The sequence below is a fragment of the Apium graveolens genome, chromosome 8 (assembly GCF_009905375.1).
Source record: "Apium graveolens cultivar Ventura chromosome 8, ASM990537v1, whole genome shotgun sequence".
Taxonomy (NCBI): domain Eukaryota; kingdom Viridiplantae; phylum Streptophyta; class Magnoliopsida; order Apiales; family Apiaceae; genus Apium; species Apium graveolens.
In genome coordinates this window covers 103,031,366-103,046,013 of record NC_133654.1, presented here as the reverse complement: position 1 = coordinate 103,046,013, position 14,648 = coordinate 103,031,366, and the positions used below count along the sequence as shown (strand labels likewise).

Here is a 14,648-nt window from a genome sequence, read left to right as displayed (position 1 = left end):
TTGAGTATTTGGAGTTTCTTCAGTTTTGGTGGACTTGGTTGGAGTTTGTTCTTTCTCAGACATGATTGTTTTAGATTTTTATTGTATATTTGATAACAGAAAGGCTCTGGTACCACTTGTTAGGTCACACACACTATAGAAGGGGGTTGAATACAGTATATACTACAATCAAATCGAATTAAGAACACAAGTATAAAACACAGAATAATCTTATTAATAAAATAGTATTGCAATGGAACCATTCTCTCTCAGTGATGAACAAATATCATGAGAGCTGCTAGGGTTACAATGAATAATATTCTCGATTAAGATAATACTTGTAGTGTAAACCCTGTGCTGTGTTTATATAGACACACAGTTACAAGATAATCTTCTAACTGATATCGAATATAAGTCTGCATCCTAAAATATATCAATTAGTTATCTTTTCCTCCAAGTCTTATATTCTTCATAGAATTCTTCTCCATGCATATCTCTTCTTGTGTTTGTCTTAATCTTCTTTCCTTCAATCAGCCGTCTTCCTTATCTGAAAGTCTTCTTAAGTCCGGATATTATCTCCTGATGAATATCTTCTGATATCCTAAGTTCTGATATCTTAAGTTCTGACTTCAGTATAAGTATTGATGTCCAGTTAAGTCCTGATTAGTCCTGTTAGTGAAGATCTGAAAACTAAACACAAATCATTATTAGACATGACATCACAAATATATCTAACATTAGGCTTCACTCAAAATTCAACATGCAAGCTTAAACCAAGTAGTACAATTAATATTTAACTTACTAAATAAGTGATCAAGGATTAAATAAGGGTTTCTTGCAAGAATTTTGGAAGAAAAGATGAAAGAAAAATGAACAAGGGGGGCTTGGCTTCGGCCGAGAGAGAGAAAGGAGGAGGGAGGAGAGTGATTTGGAGTATATAAGTAGAGAAAATGATTCAATGTGATGATATGGTGGTTGTTTGATGATAGTGGAATTATCAATTTACCTTTTTATCCCTCTTCTAAAACTAACAAGGTTTGCATGCAAGGGCAGCTTAGGAAATTGACTAGTTAAAGTGAAGTGAATGGGGTTGGATTTGACAATAATACCCCTCCCTTCAATTGAGTGGATTTGTGCATGCAAGGGTATCATGGTAAATGGCAAATTATTAATCTAATTAATCAAATATTACTTTAGAGAAAGAATTTTATAAATATAAATCTATAAATCACAAAAATAATACCATAAAATAGTTTAGAATTTTAGAAACTTTTTTAGATCACTTCTAAAAATTTAAAGGAACAAATTTTATATAAAGAATTTTCCATGAACTAATATCTTATATAATATATCACAAATTACTCAAATAGAGGCATTTCTTTTCTCAAAAAATTTTCCAAATAAACATTTAATTTACAATCACAAAATATAACCCTTAAGACTCGCAAAAGCACAAAACTGACTCTCTCTTGATATATAAACATATATACACATAATTTGACTAAGAAAATAAAATACATATACCGGTTGTAACCTCCTCTCCCCCTTAAAGGATTCCATCCTCAGAATCTAGGAGAACAAGTTAGGATACCGATTACGCATATCAGACTCTAGCTCCCATGTCGATTCTTCGACCTTAGGATTCTTCCAAAGCACTTTTACCAATTTTACTGACTTATTTCTAAGACTCTTCTCTTGCCAGTCGAGTATCTTGACAGGTTGCTCCACGTAAGACAAATCTTTCTAAATTTCTAACTGCACATACTCTATCACATGATTGACATCTGGATTATACTTTTTAAGCAAAGACACGTAGAATACATTATGAACGTGCTGATACTGAGGCGGTAGAGCCAACTCATAGGCTACTTTTCCTACTTGATTTAGAACTTCAAAAGGACCAATATAACGCGGTGCCAACTTCCCCTTTTTCCCAAATCGAGTCAAACCCTTCCATGGTGACACTTTTAGCAATATGGCTTCGCCTACTTGGAAATTCACATCCTTTCAGACAGGATCAGTGTACTTCCTTTGTCTGTCTTGAGCAACAATTAGTCTCTTCCGAATTAAGGCGACTGTTTCCTTCATTTGCTAAACCAATTCAGGGCCGAGAACTTTTCCTTCTCCTACCTTATCCCAATTTGTCGGATATCTGCACTTTCTTCCGTATAAGGCTTCATATGGAGGCATTGCGATGCTAGAGTGGTAACTGTTATTGTACGAGAACTCTATGAGTGGTAAGTGATCATCCCAACTTCCAGCGAAATCAATAGCACAGCTATACAACATGTCTTCAATCGTTTGTATAGTTCGCTCGCTCTGACCGTCCGTCTGAGGTTGATATGCGGTGCTCATGTTTAGCTTTGTGCCCAAACTTTCCTGAAACTGTCTCTAAAATCTCGAATTGAATCGCGGATCTTGATCTGAAACTATCGATCCCGGTATGCCGTGTCGTAACAAAATTTCGCGCACGTACATATGAACCAACCTATCCAATGAAATCTTGTCGTTGATGGGTAAGAAATGTGCCAATTTTGTAAGGCGATCGACTATACCCCATATGGCATCATGTCCGGATTTTGTTCGAGGCAAACCTACTATGAAGTCCATGGTGATATTTTCCTATTTCCACTCAGGAATCTTCAATGGATGAATCAATCCGCTCGGTCTTTAATATTCCGTTTTTATTCTTTGACAAGTATAACACTTAGAGATCCATTCTATAATTTCTCTTTTCATTTTGGCCACCAAATTTTCTTTTTCAAATCTTGATACATCTTTGTGCTCCCTGGGTGAATTAAAAATTTTGAGTTGTGCGCTTCCTGTAGTATCTCATTCTTCAATTCAGTCGATTGAGGGATCCAAATCCTTGATGCAAATCTTAATATTCCTTGTTCAACCCTTTTTATACATATCTCTTCCCTCGTTAGTTGATTATTCTCTCGACTCATCACTTCTTCATGGCATCTCTTTATCTTCTGCAATAATTCTGGCTAAAAAGTCATGCCGTGACAAAATTCTTTCGACATCTCGTAAATACAGAGTTCTAACTCAAATCTTTCCATCTCCTCAGATAACTCCTTTGACATTGTAATCGCATTCAGCCTTTCCTTTCTACTCAAGGTATCGGCGACTAGGTTTTCCTTTCCTGGATGGTAATGTATCAAACAGTCATAATCCTTGATCAGCTCCAATCATCTTCGTTGTCTCATGTTGAGTTCCTTCTGGGTGAATATATACTTCAAGCTTTTATAATCCGTGAAGATTTCACACTTCTCCCCGTACAGGTAATGTCTCCATATCTTGAGTGCGAACACTATGGCTGCCAATTCCAGATCATGGGTTGGGTATTTCAATTCATGAGGTTTAAGCTGTCGTGATGCTAATGCAATCACCTTATTATGTTGCATTAGCACATAGCCTAGTCCTTTATGCAAAGCGTCACCATATATCACAAAATCTCCTTTGTCATCGGGTAGTACTAATATTGGCACAGTAACTAATTTCTGCTTTAACTCTTGAAAGTTTTCTTCACATTCCGCATTTTATTCAAACTTATGATTCTTCCTTGTCAACTTGGTCAGCGGCGTAGCGATCTTTGAGAAATCCTTTACGAACCTTCTGTAGTATTCAGCCAATCCTAGAAAACTTCTTACTTCCGTAGGAGTCTTTGGTCTCTTCCAACTCATAATTGCTTTGATCTTTGCGGGGTCCACCCTAATTCCTTCACTTCCAATTATATATCCTAAAAATTGAACTTCTTTTAACCAAAACTCATACTTTGAGAACTTTGCATACAACTTCTCATGTCTAAGAATCTCCAAAACTATCCACAGGTGTTGCTCGTGTTCTTCTTCCGACTTCGAATATATTAAAATATCATCAATAAACACCACAAAAAACTGGTCCAAGTATTTCTTGAAAACTCGATTCATCAAATCCATAAAAGCTACAGGGGCATTTGTTAATCCGATAGGCATTACTAAGAACTCATAATATCCATACCTCATCCGAAATGTCGTCTTTGTGATGTCTTCTGATTTAATCTTTAATTGGTGGTATCTCGACCTCAAATCAATCTTCGAAAAACACTTTGCTCCTTTCAGTTGGTCAAACAAATCGTCTATTCTCGGCAACAGATACCGATTATTAATTGTCATTTTGTTCAACCCCCGGTAATCGATATAGAGTTTCATGCTTCCGTCTTTCTTATTTACAAAAAGAACTGGCGCTCCCCATGGAGACATACTTGGCCTTATGACTCCTTTATCCAAAAGTTCTTGTATCTGACTCGCTAACTCCTTCATCTCTGCTGGTGCCATCCTATAAGGGGCCTTCGAGACGGGTTCAGTGCCTGGGGCAAGATTAAGCTCAAACTCAATATGTCGATCTGGTGGTAGTCCTTGTAATTCCTATAGAAACACAACGGGGAACTCTCTTACTACTGGAATCTCTTCCATGCTAGGAACTTCCTTCTCTGAATCCACTACATAAGCTAAATATGCTTCACATCCTTTCCTAAGTAGCTTGTTAGATTGAATAGCAGTGAAAAATAGCTGCTCTTGCTTCTGGCCCTTAAATATCACCTTACTCCCATTCTTTGCTCGAAGATAAACCTTCTTAGATCTAAAATCTATCTGAGCATTATTCTTTCCTAACCAATCCATTCTTAATATTATATCAAATTCCCTTAACTTAAAAAGTATCAAGTCGACTGAAAACTTATGCCCAGAGATGTCAATCTCACATTGAGGACAAAATTGACTCACAAGTATCTTTTCTTGATTGGCAATTACTATGCTCATCGCTTCACTCATATCCTTCTTATCACAGTTTAATCTATTAGCAAAAGTTTCGAATGTAAAAGACTTTGTAGCTCCTGAATCAATCAATACTTTAGATTGAACATTATTTATTGAAAGCTTATCTGCTATCACCTCAGAATTTTGAACAGCATCCTTCATCTTTATATTAAAAGTCCTTGCTGATACTTGTGGAGTCACTGTAGGTGGCGGAGGTAACACCAACATTTTTGGTGGTGCTGTAGTGCTGGTGCTTGCTATGTCCAACTTTTCTGCACTTGTAGCATGTTACTCCTGGTTTCTGCACTTTACACTCATTGGCCAAATGTCCCTTCTGATTACATCGGTAACATGTTATGTTGAGCTTGTTACAAATTCCCGGATGCTTTTTCCCATAATGCCTACATTCGACCCTTGGTTGCTTGTCATCATTCATTTGACCCTGATTCTACTGATGGTTTCCTTTATTGTCTTGTCTCTTGTTCACCTCCCCTTTCTTCTGTGCATTTCATCCTTTCTAGAATCCAATTCACTTCACATTTCTATCTTGCTGGTACCCTAATTTCGACCTCTCCTTCTGATGAAACACCTTCCTCTTCTTAACATCTCTGTCCTTTATGGATTGGGCTCCATTACTTTTAATCAATGCTGCCTTCTGAACTACCCCAGCATAGGTACCAATATCAAACATCGACACTCTATCTCGAATCCAATATTCGAGCCCTTGCTGAAACCCCTGAGCCTTCTCTTCATCAGTATTCACATACTTAGTCACAAATCTTGACAATTCGGTAAACTTTTCTCATATTCCAAGACTGTTATACTTCCTTGTTTCAATTCCAAGAACTTCATCTCCATCTGTTTCTGCATAAATCGGGGGTAATATTTCTCCAAGAATAACTCCTTGAACCTAGTCCAAGTAACCGGTTGAACTTCTTCTAAAGCTTTGACAGAATCCCACCAATAAATTGCTTCCCCTTTCAAGAAATACGCGGCATAAACGGTCTTTTGCTCTTCCCCTAATTGAACCAATTCGAAAGATCTCTCCATTTATTTTATCCAAGTGTTGGCTACTACGGGGTCAGTGGTATCATGAAAAGCTGGAGGGTTCATATTCTGAAAAGTTTTGAAAGTCATAATTGATTGAGGAGGCTCTGGTGGATCTGGTTGGTGTTGGTGTTGATCATGATTCACTTGGTTTCGAAATTGTTATTGTTGGAATTGTTGTTGAAGAGTTTTTTATTGTTGATCAATTGCGTTAGTCTGTTGTTGCAGAGTTTCCAATATTCGAAGGATATTGGGGTCAGTTGCAGAAGCAGTACTGGTTTGCTTTGTCTTTTAGGAGGCATATTTCTGAAAAGAAAATTGGTAACAAGCAGGTATGATTATGACAGATAATTAAAAGCTAGGTTATCACAGGGTTAATTTGATCACATAATGTCTAGATTTTAGCAAGGTTATACATGGTTATAAGAAGGAAAGCATAAATAGAGGCAAGATTGGGACAACAGAAATGCATAAGTAAGCTTAACGCATTTGTGATAATCGCAAGCATGATTCTGATATAAAGGTTCAACAAGGTAGTTAGGGGTATAACAATCATTTCAAAGCCAAGATGTCACGAAATTAAGGGAATCACATGCATTCGAATTTCAGTTATTAGTTAAGAAGTTGATATACAACTCTAGAAATAAAAGTGAAGCTAAATTGAACGATAATGAAACGTAACAATAGTGCATTAAGCAATAGAACAAACTTATCTTACAACGTCACCAAATAAGGTTTGAATTTAAAAGTCAATGATATCATAGTTCTAAAAGGAAGAAAATACAATCAACATAGAGGGTAGCCAACTGGAAAGGGAATAGGAGGTCTGGCTCCTAATTCGGACTAACGGTCGTCTACCTAGGTCTCCTCGCTAACATCTCGAGCTATCGGGATCTCTTTCCACTGCTCTCCTTGAAGCACCTTCACAATGCCCTGGAGTTCATCTACTACCATCTGGATGGTGTACTAGCTGTTGCGGTCATGGTGTGCTGGCATCTCCCCAAGCTTAGTGTTAACGAACTGCGTCAAGGACTCGAGTCTCGCAATCAACTGTGCCTTAGGTTCCTCCTTAAGTCGGGTATTATCCTGAAAAGCTACAACCAATCGCTCCATAAATTGGTCGTACTTCCCTTGGAGCCTATCGAACTGGAGCTTCAAGTAAGAGTACACGGAGAACGCTATGGTGTCTGATGGCGCCGAGGATGAAGAAGAGTGCATCCTTTGCTGAAAGACAATATATGCGGAGGAAAATATTAGCGACTTATTCGAATAATATCTACTTACACTCTCGTATTTCCTATATATATACCTATAACCTATATGGATTGTTCAGGGACTCTAAACCTTAGATCTAATACCAAGACCTGTCACAGCCCTAAAATACACTAACAAAATATAACAAAATAAATACAAATTTATTACAAATGGCTGTTGACAACAGAATCCAAGATCGCAAAGGTTCAGGATTAGAACAGTCCCAACTACAACTATTACAACATATATTTGAAGCTATGGGTCCTCACACAAATGCCAACTATACTACCTGAGCTCTCACATAAGCCTCAGCATCTCCACCGGTAGACTTACGAGCAGCCTGCTTGAATCTAACCATACTTGCTAGCTGAAATGACATGATTGAAAAGGAAGAAGTGTGAAAAGCGCTCAGCAAGGTATATCATAAAACAGAATTTAACAACATAGCAATTTATATCTGGAAAATGAAGTGTATGGCATCATTATTCTAGTCAAAACATTTGTAACCAAAACATTGCTCAAAATCATTTTATGACGCTACGGATTGCAGCTGGTGATCAGCCGCGAAGCAATCCCGAACCTCGCTGGGTTCTTAACAATTTATTGGGATCCCTAGGCATCTTTTAAGCCTAACATAATAAGTATAAAAGGGACTTGCATCTTAGTCCAGTTCACCAATCTCAAGAAAACATTCTTTTATTTAAAGAGCAATTATCTTTTATAAAACTGATGCCAAGGAGAGCTTTACAAATATCTATACAACGGGAATTAAATCATCAATCAAGGATTTTAAGTTAAGAAACTCTTATCAGAATGATGTGACTAAGGTTTTCAAGGATAATCAGCAATGAGTTGATAACCAAGGAAGAAAGTATTGAAAAAGAGTCATAACATTATTCCACAAGATAGAGGTTTCAAATTTGAGGGTTATATAAGGGATATATCTAATGACAAAATTTGGGAATGATTGCAAGAGTTTATGTAAAGAGACGGTAAATCGGAGGTGTAAGAGTACAAAGAATAGCGGTTAATCAAGAGAGGATACATTATCAAAGCATATGAGGTTTTATAGTTTATAGGGATGTGATTTTTATGAGGGTATACATAGCATTTGTAAAATCTCAATCTAAAATCAAAATATTCGCAACAACATATCGGGAGGACAACAATGCCAAAAAGATTAATATACGAATATGACATCATAATTCAAAGAAGTGGTTTGGTACATTTGCAATATATCTTATATCTTAAGGAAAGCATTACTAGAACGATAAGTGAGGGAAAAACACTTGCATAATATCTCAAGAAAGGTTTACGACACTTGCAATATATCAAGAAAGTACGGGAACACTTGCTATATATAGATCAAGAAAGGTGCAGTACACTTGCATTAAGAAGGCTGGACTGACTCTCGTCTTGATCGTGGAAGCCTCTCGGAGTACTACTCGACTTTGACGGCAAGTTTACTACCTTCTCCTGAACCTACACAAAATATAAGGCCTCATCAAGATACACTATCACAGAGACTCCATCCTAGTTAAAGATTTCAAAACATATTGGCACTTAGGCCTAGCTACACATTTGACTATTTACTAATCACTTATTATGCTCAAATAATCATTTAGGATCACATAAAACATTTAATCACATAATATACAACTTGGATATAATGGTGCGCTACTCAACCAACACGATTGACTCGAAGTGCTACCTAGTCTAGTGCAACCCAACTAGATCTCCAAACTTGAAGTACCTTTCCTAGCCAAACTCCATTTCACTTAGCCACACCTATGGCCTAACCTTCTACTGACCTCTTACCAACAATTAGACTTAATGGCCAACTCAGGCCTCACCTCTAAGGATGAGAAATCTAAGTGCAAGGACAATGTGCTCCTAAGTGCAACTTTTAGGTGACACCGAATGGTACTAAGTTACAAAGAACCCCTTTTCACTCAAGGTTTAATTCTCAAATTTCTACAGTGGAATCTCAGGTCCTAAATCTAACTTGCGCACTTGAAATGACACCAAGTCTCAACTTACACCTCCTTGGGCCTACTCTCAAAGATAGCTCTCCCCTGTCCTAGTGACACTTAAACTGCCCTGTTTTGAACTCACTTAATACCCTTGGTTTTAACTCTAAAACCTAGAAATATGGCTTGTAAAACCTCTCATAAACTCCCTAGTATCAATGCTAAGCAAGGCCTAATGAGGACCTACCAATGACACCACTTTCTAAGCTTAAAAGTGACCCTCGCTCAAACTGTCTCTGTTCTGACCAGAAGTCATGATTCGACTTGTGCACCTAACTAAATTGGTTGGTTTCTTATATTTAAAGCTTCTGGGATCAACTATAGGTCAAGTACTAACTTCTGGTGACTTGGGCCTCCAAATGCCCAATGAATGCCCATTCAAAACTCTCCTACAAACTAGTGCAACATTCTGGAAAAATACAAACCTTACATTATCTCTTCCACCTAAACTCCCACTTATAAACCATGAACCTAATCTTTAACCAAGCATTAATACTATCCTAATACTCTCATCTATCCCACTATCACGTGGTGGAGATCATTCATACTCCAATACACCATGACCCAAATATATAAATAAAGTAGCAAGACTAACACTTAAATCACGTTTTCGAGTAATCAAGCACAAACGAATATTCATATTAACATGCAAACACAATACCATTTAAATATACTCATTAACCCACTGTAAAAACTATATTTTTTCATAATAAAACATTTTTCAAGAAAAGTATACTCATTTTTAGCAAATTAAATTGAAATCAAAGCATATAATCGAATTTAAAGCCCAAAATCAAGTATATAGTCTAGTTTTCAACATGCACTCCTAGTACTCTAAGATTTCGAGTGTAAATTTCACATGAAATCATTTAACACACAATATCCCAAGTATTTCATGACATGCAAGGGTTTTAAAGGTCATGATCCATAAAAATAGCTTTAAAGCAACATGCAAACAAGACTTCTTCATATAGCATTTAATCACAAATAAATATCACAAAACTCTACTTCATTCGGCTCTTAAAGAGTTATTGCCGAATGGAAAGGAGTGAAATGATCATATAAAATGGCAAGGAAGCCCCTCAACCATTGGTCTTTCCCACTCTTGATGTTTTGCCTTTGTTTTGAATCTTAAACTCACAAAAATCAAGGTTTTCAACATTAGGCTTCACTCAAAACTCAACATGCAAGCTTAAACCAAGTAGTACAATTAATATTTAACTTACTAAAAAAGTGATCAAGGATTAAATAAGGGTTTCTTGCAAGAATTTTAGAAGAAAAGATGAAAGAAAAATGAACAAGGGGGGCTTGGCTTCGGCCGAGAGAGAGAAATGAGGAGGGAGGAGAGTGAGTTGGAGTGTATAAGTGGAGAAAATGATTCAATGTGATGATATGGTGGTGGTTTGATGATAGTGGAATTATCAATTTACCTCTTTATCCCTCTTCTAAAACTAACAAGGTTTGCATGCAAGGGCAACTTAGGAAATTGACTAGTTAAAGTGAAGTGAGTGGGGTTAGATTTAACAACAATACCCCTCCCTTCAATTGAGTGGATATTTGCATGCAAGGGTATCATGGTAAATGAAAATTTATTAATCTAATTAATCAAATATCACTTTAGAGAAAGAATTTTATAAATAAAAATATAAATCTATAAATCACAAAAATAATACCATAAAATAGTTTAGAATTTTTGAAACTTTTTGAGATCACTTCTAAAAATTTAAAGGAACAAATTTTATATAAAGAATTTTCCATGAACTAATATCTTTAATAATATATCACAAATTACTCAAATAGAGGCATTTCTTTTCTCAAAAAAATTTCCAAATAAACATTTAATTTACACTCACAGAATATAACCCTTAAGACTCCCAAAAGCACAAAATTGACTCGCTCTTGATATATAAACATATATACACATAATTCTCCTAAGAAAATAAAAATATATATACCGGTTGTAACAGACATGGGGACCTTTCTCAATGCAGTCCACATATTTTTCATCTTGAGAGAGGAGATGTAGGTGCATTTCACCTTCCAGTGGTGATAATTATCTTTATCCAGAAATGGAATCTTTACTCCAACATCTTTTCTTCTCATCTTGTTAGTTGTTGTGATCCTTAAACTCTTTGTACTTCAAGAACTTGCTCTGATACAAATTGTTATTTCCAAACAATCTAACAAATAATTATAGAAGGGGGGTTGAATGTAATTTTGGTTTCTTTTTTATTTTAAGAATTGTTCTATCTTAAATATATAATTGTGTTTGATTTAGCTAAAGTGCGGAATGAAAGTATTGAAGAAATTAAACACAAATTAATCAAATATAAGTATTTAAAAACTTTCGGGTTGATTGAACTTTTCCAACAGAGATATATATAAAATCGAGAACTCTATGATGCAAGATTTGCACACAGCTGCTTACAAGTTGAACTTACAAAGAAAAGAGAAATTCTTTATAGATACCGCTTTTTCTATTTCTATGGTAAATTGTTTACTTACTTAATACTATTCTACTTGCTACCTTTGGTTTATATATCACCAAGTTACATGATAAAAAGACAAACAAATTAGACATAATGTTTCTTAACCTAATTATATGCTTTTTCATTTCTCTATCCAGCATCTTTGAATATCTTCAAGTTAGCATGGAAATGGAAATATTTCCTTGTTCTCTAAAATTTGTAAATAGGTTGCCACATATCATTTGCATCTAATCAACCCATGTGACTGTCAAGTCACTATCAACTGCTATTTGAATTGAAACATCCGTTGAAACTTCATTGGATCATCTGTTGAAACTGTATTGAATGATCCGTCGAAACTTCACTAAATCATTCGTTGAATGTGACTTGGGTCATCCGTCAAAGCCTTGTAGAATCATCCATTGAAAGTCTTCCATAGCAGTTAACTCTATTTTAATTATGCAAAATTACAAGGCATCTAATATTTACAAGTAGCCAACCAATTTTACATATCACACTAGTAGTCAACATGACTTTGAATATCCAACAACTTTAAGATCTTTAAGGCATTGTAGAATGTAAAAATGTTATACAAGACTTATTAACATATAAGCTACTCTTTCAACAAATGATTTTAGTGATCATCCGTTAAAAGGTATAAAGACACTAAATTAAATCTACTAAGGTGTTTTGTTCATCTTATCATCAAGTACACAACATATTCCTAACAACTTCAACATGTTATATTTTCGTAATCACTGGAAATCTCTGATATGCAATGTATAAATAGAGTTTCAAAATAAAATATGTATAAGATACGTTACAAGGTGATCTAATACATCTAACCTTGTCTTAATAGAGTTTATGAAATCTTTATTATAAAAGTATGAACAAGTTTCAACATATCTAACATATTTAGAGATGTTACAAGATTTTTCAAAACATTTCCTTTTTTCTAAAAGAACATGAGAACCTTTGTTATGTTATCTATAACAAAAACTCAGAATATCATTTAAAAGATGAATTTAAAAGATACTTCATTTGAAAACATCATTTTAAATGTTCGACCCTGCCAACACTCACTGGTCACCTACTCGTAGCTTTTTCTCATTGGGGGTACTCTCGATGATGTTGCAAAAATATCCAATCTGGATGGTGAACTAATTCCGGAGCATTTTTCGCGGTAGGTTATACAACTCATGATGATCAATCATAGTTGTAATAGCCCCACTTTTGGAAATTTTGAAATACTGATGAATAGTAACTTTTTGTTGATGATGCTGATTAAGGAAAATTATCAGACCATACTATATAGGAGTACTATTATGGAAATTCTGAGATCGTATTACTATTCCATAAAGTAAATGAGTGTATGTAAAGATCGTTAGAATCCAAATTTGAATACTTTGATTGTTTCCTGAAAATTCACCAGATACCGAAAGGATTAAGTATAAGGTAACATAATTAAAAAGGATTTTATTTAAGGATTATAGCAGAGGATCATTAAAGTAATATAAGATATTGAGAAAGGCTTAGGGGAACCCAAGTAATAAGATCCCGGATATGATCTCTCAAACGACGAACGAAAATAAAAGTTAAGCGAACCGTATAACAGATAAGCAGCCATTAGCCAAGTAATTAAGCACTAATCAAAGGGATTAGGGGAGGATGACATCATCCAGCCATAAGGATTGAACAAGTGTCCTTGAGATGATGTAATCAAGGTGAGATCATCACTTTATTAAAGCAAAAGCAAAGATATTTTGAAAGGTTAATTTTCAACCAAGCATTTATTTCATTCCAAAAAAAATCAACCAAGCAACATTTCATTTCTCTCCCCCCATTTCCAAGCTTCTTACTCTCGGCCAAAATAATACCAGCAACTTCAAACTGCCATTTCTCCTTCAATACTCACTTAAATGTTGTATTATATAGCTCGTTGGAAAGGTATTGAGATGGCCTACAACTCTTGTTCACAAGTCTCGTCCAAATAATCATGGTAAGAGCCTCATATTTATAGTTCTTTAAATCGGACTAATTCTAACTCCAAAAGTTCTAACTCATTTCTTGAACTCCTTTGCAAGTTTGAACATGATAAACATAGATCAAGGCTCTATTAAGGATTACAATCTCTTGTAAGTGGTTTAAGGATCTAAGGAAGGTATAAACTTCAAACCCTAGCTTTCATTTTATGATTCCATTAAGTTTTATTGAAGCATTGTTAGTATTAAGGCTTGATCTTTGATTATAAGTAGTTTTGGTGGATTTGTATTGGTTTTGAATACTGGGTCTTTGATTGGTTGGATAAATTGGTAAAACTTGGAGTTGGGGACTGAGTTTGTAGAATTATGGTTGAATATTGTTGTGTTGGTGGTTGTGAGTGAATTGATGAGGATTTAGAGTGGTAATTATTTCGAGAATCTCGTAAACATAGTCATCGTAATGCTCGTTTTCCTTAGACTATTTTGCATGAAACTTTAGGACCCGTGAACACACTGTAAGATTCTGACATTTGCCATGTTTAGATAGTTCATGTTACGAGCTTCATTTTGATATGTCGTTCTCCTAAATCTGAGTTACGAGCGATGAGAAATGACCATTTTAAGTAATGGTGTTTCGCGAGCGAATCCCGAAACCTCGAGTAATTTTGAGACCATAATTGAGACCCTTAAATGATTAATCGAAACAGGAAACAATTATTTAAGGTGGATTAGGCAGTTGGTAAAGTACTCGCGAAAAAGTCACCTTAAAATTCATAACGGTTAATTTATTAAAATTAGTGGAGCCGAGGGTACGCGAGCGATTAACGCAAATCATTAAGCGTATAAGCGACCATAAACGACCGTTAGGGTATGAGTAAATTTTGGCTAGTTTCTTAAGCGACCGTGGTCTAAATCTGACTTATGTTGTTGTTCATAGGTTACCAGACCCACTCTAAGCTTAAGTCTACCCCGGAACGCTCAGGCAAGTTTTCTACCCGTTATACTGTTGTTGTGATGTATATATTTGTTTGTGCATTATCTTGTGATAATTGCATGGTTGATATTAGCAAGTCTTGCGATATATTG

The 14,648-nt window shown here is 35.5% G+C and overlaps 1 protein-coding gene across 1 annotated transcript; it reads right to left on the bottom strand.

The window, feature by feature from the left end:
• Positions 1-1,722: 1,722 nt before the first annotated feature.
• Positions 1,723-4,301, bottom strand: LOC141679818 (uncharacterized). The gene is made up of 2 exons (XM_074486206.1): positions 4,229-4,301; positions 1,723-1,964 (listed from the first exon to the last, which is right to left on the bottom strand). The coding sequence occupies exons 1-2, from the start codon at positions 4,299-4,301 to the stop codon at positions 1,723-1,725; spliced, it is 315 nt and encodes a 104-aa protein (XP_074342307.1).
• Positions 4,302-14,648: the final 10,347 nt, after the last annotated feature.

What these genes read in the sequence shown, in the direction of transcription:
- LOC141679818 (XM_074486206.1), bottom strand. Translation starts at nt 4,301, where the DNA reads ATGGCACCAGCAGAGATGAAGGAGTTAGCGAGTCAGATACAAGAACTT. An exon ending in TAAAGGAGTCATAAGGCCAA is followed by an intron (nt 1,965 to 4,228) that starts GTATGTCTCCAT and finishes ATTTCCAAGTAG; the next exon opens with GCGAAGCCATATTGCTAAAA.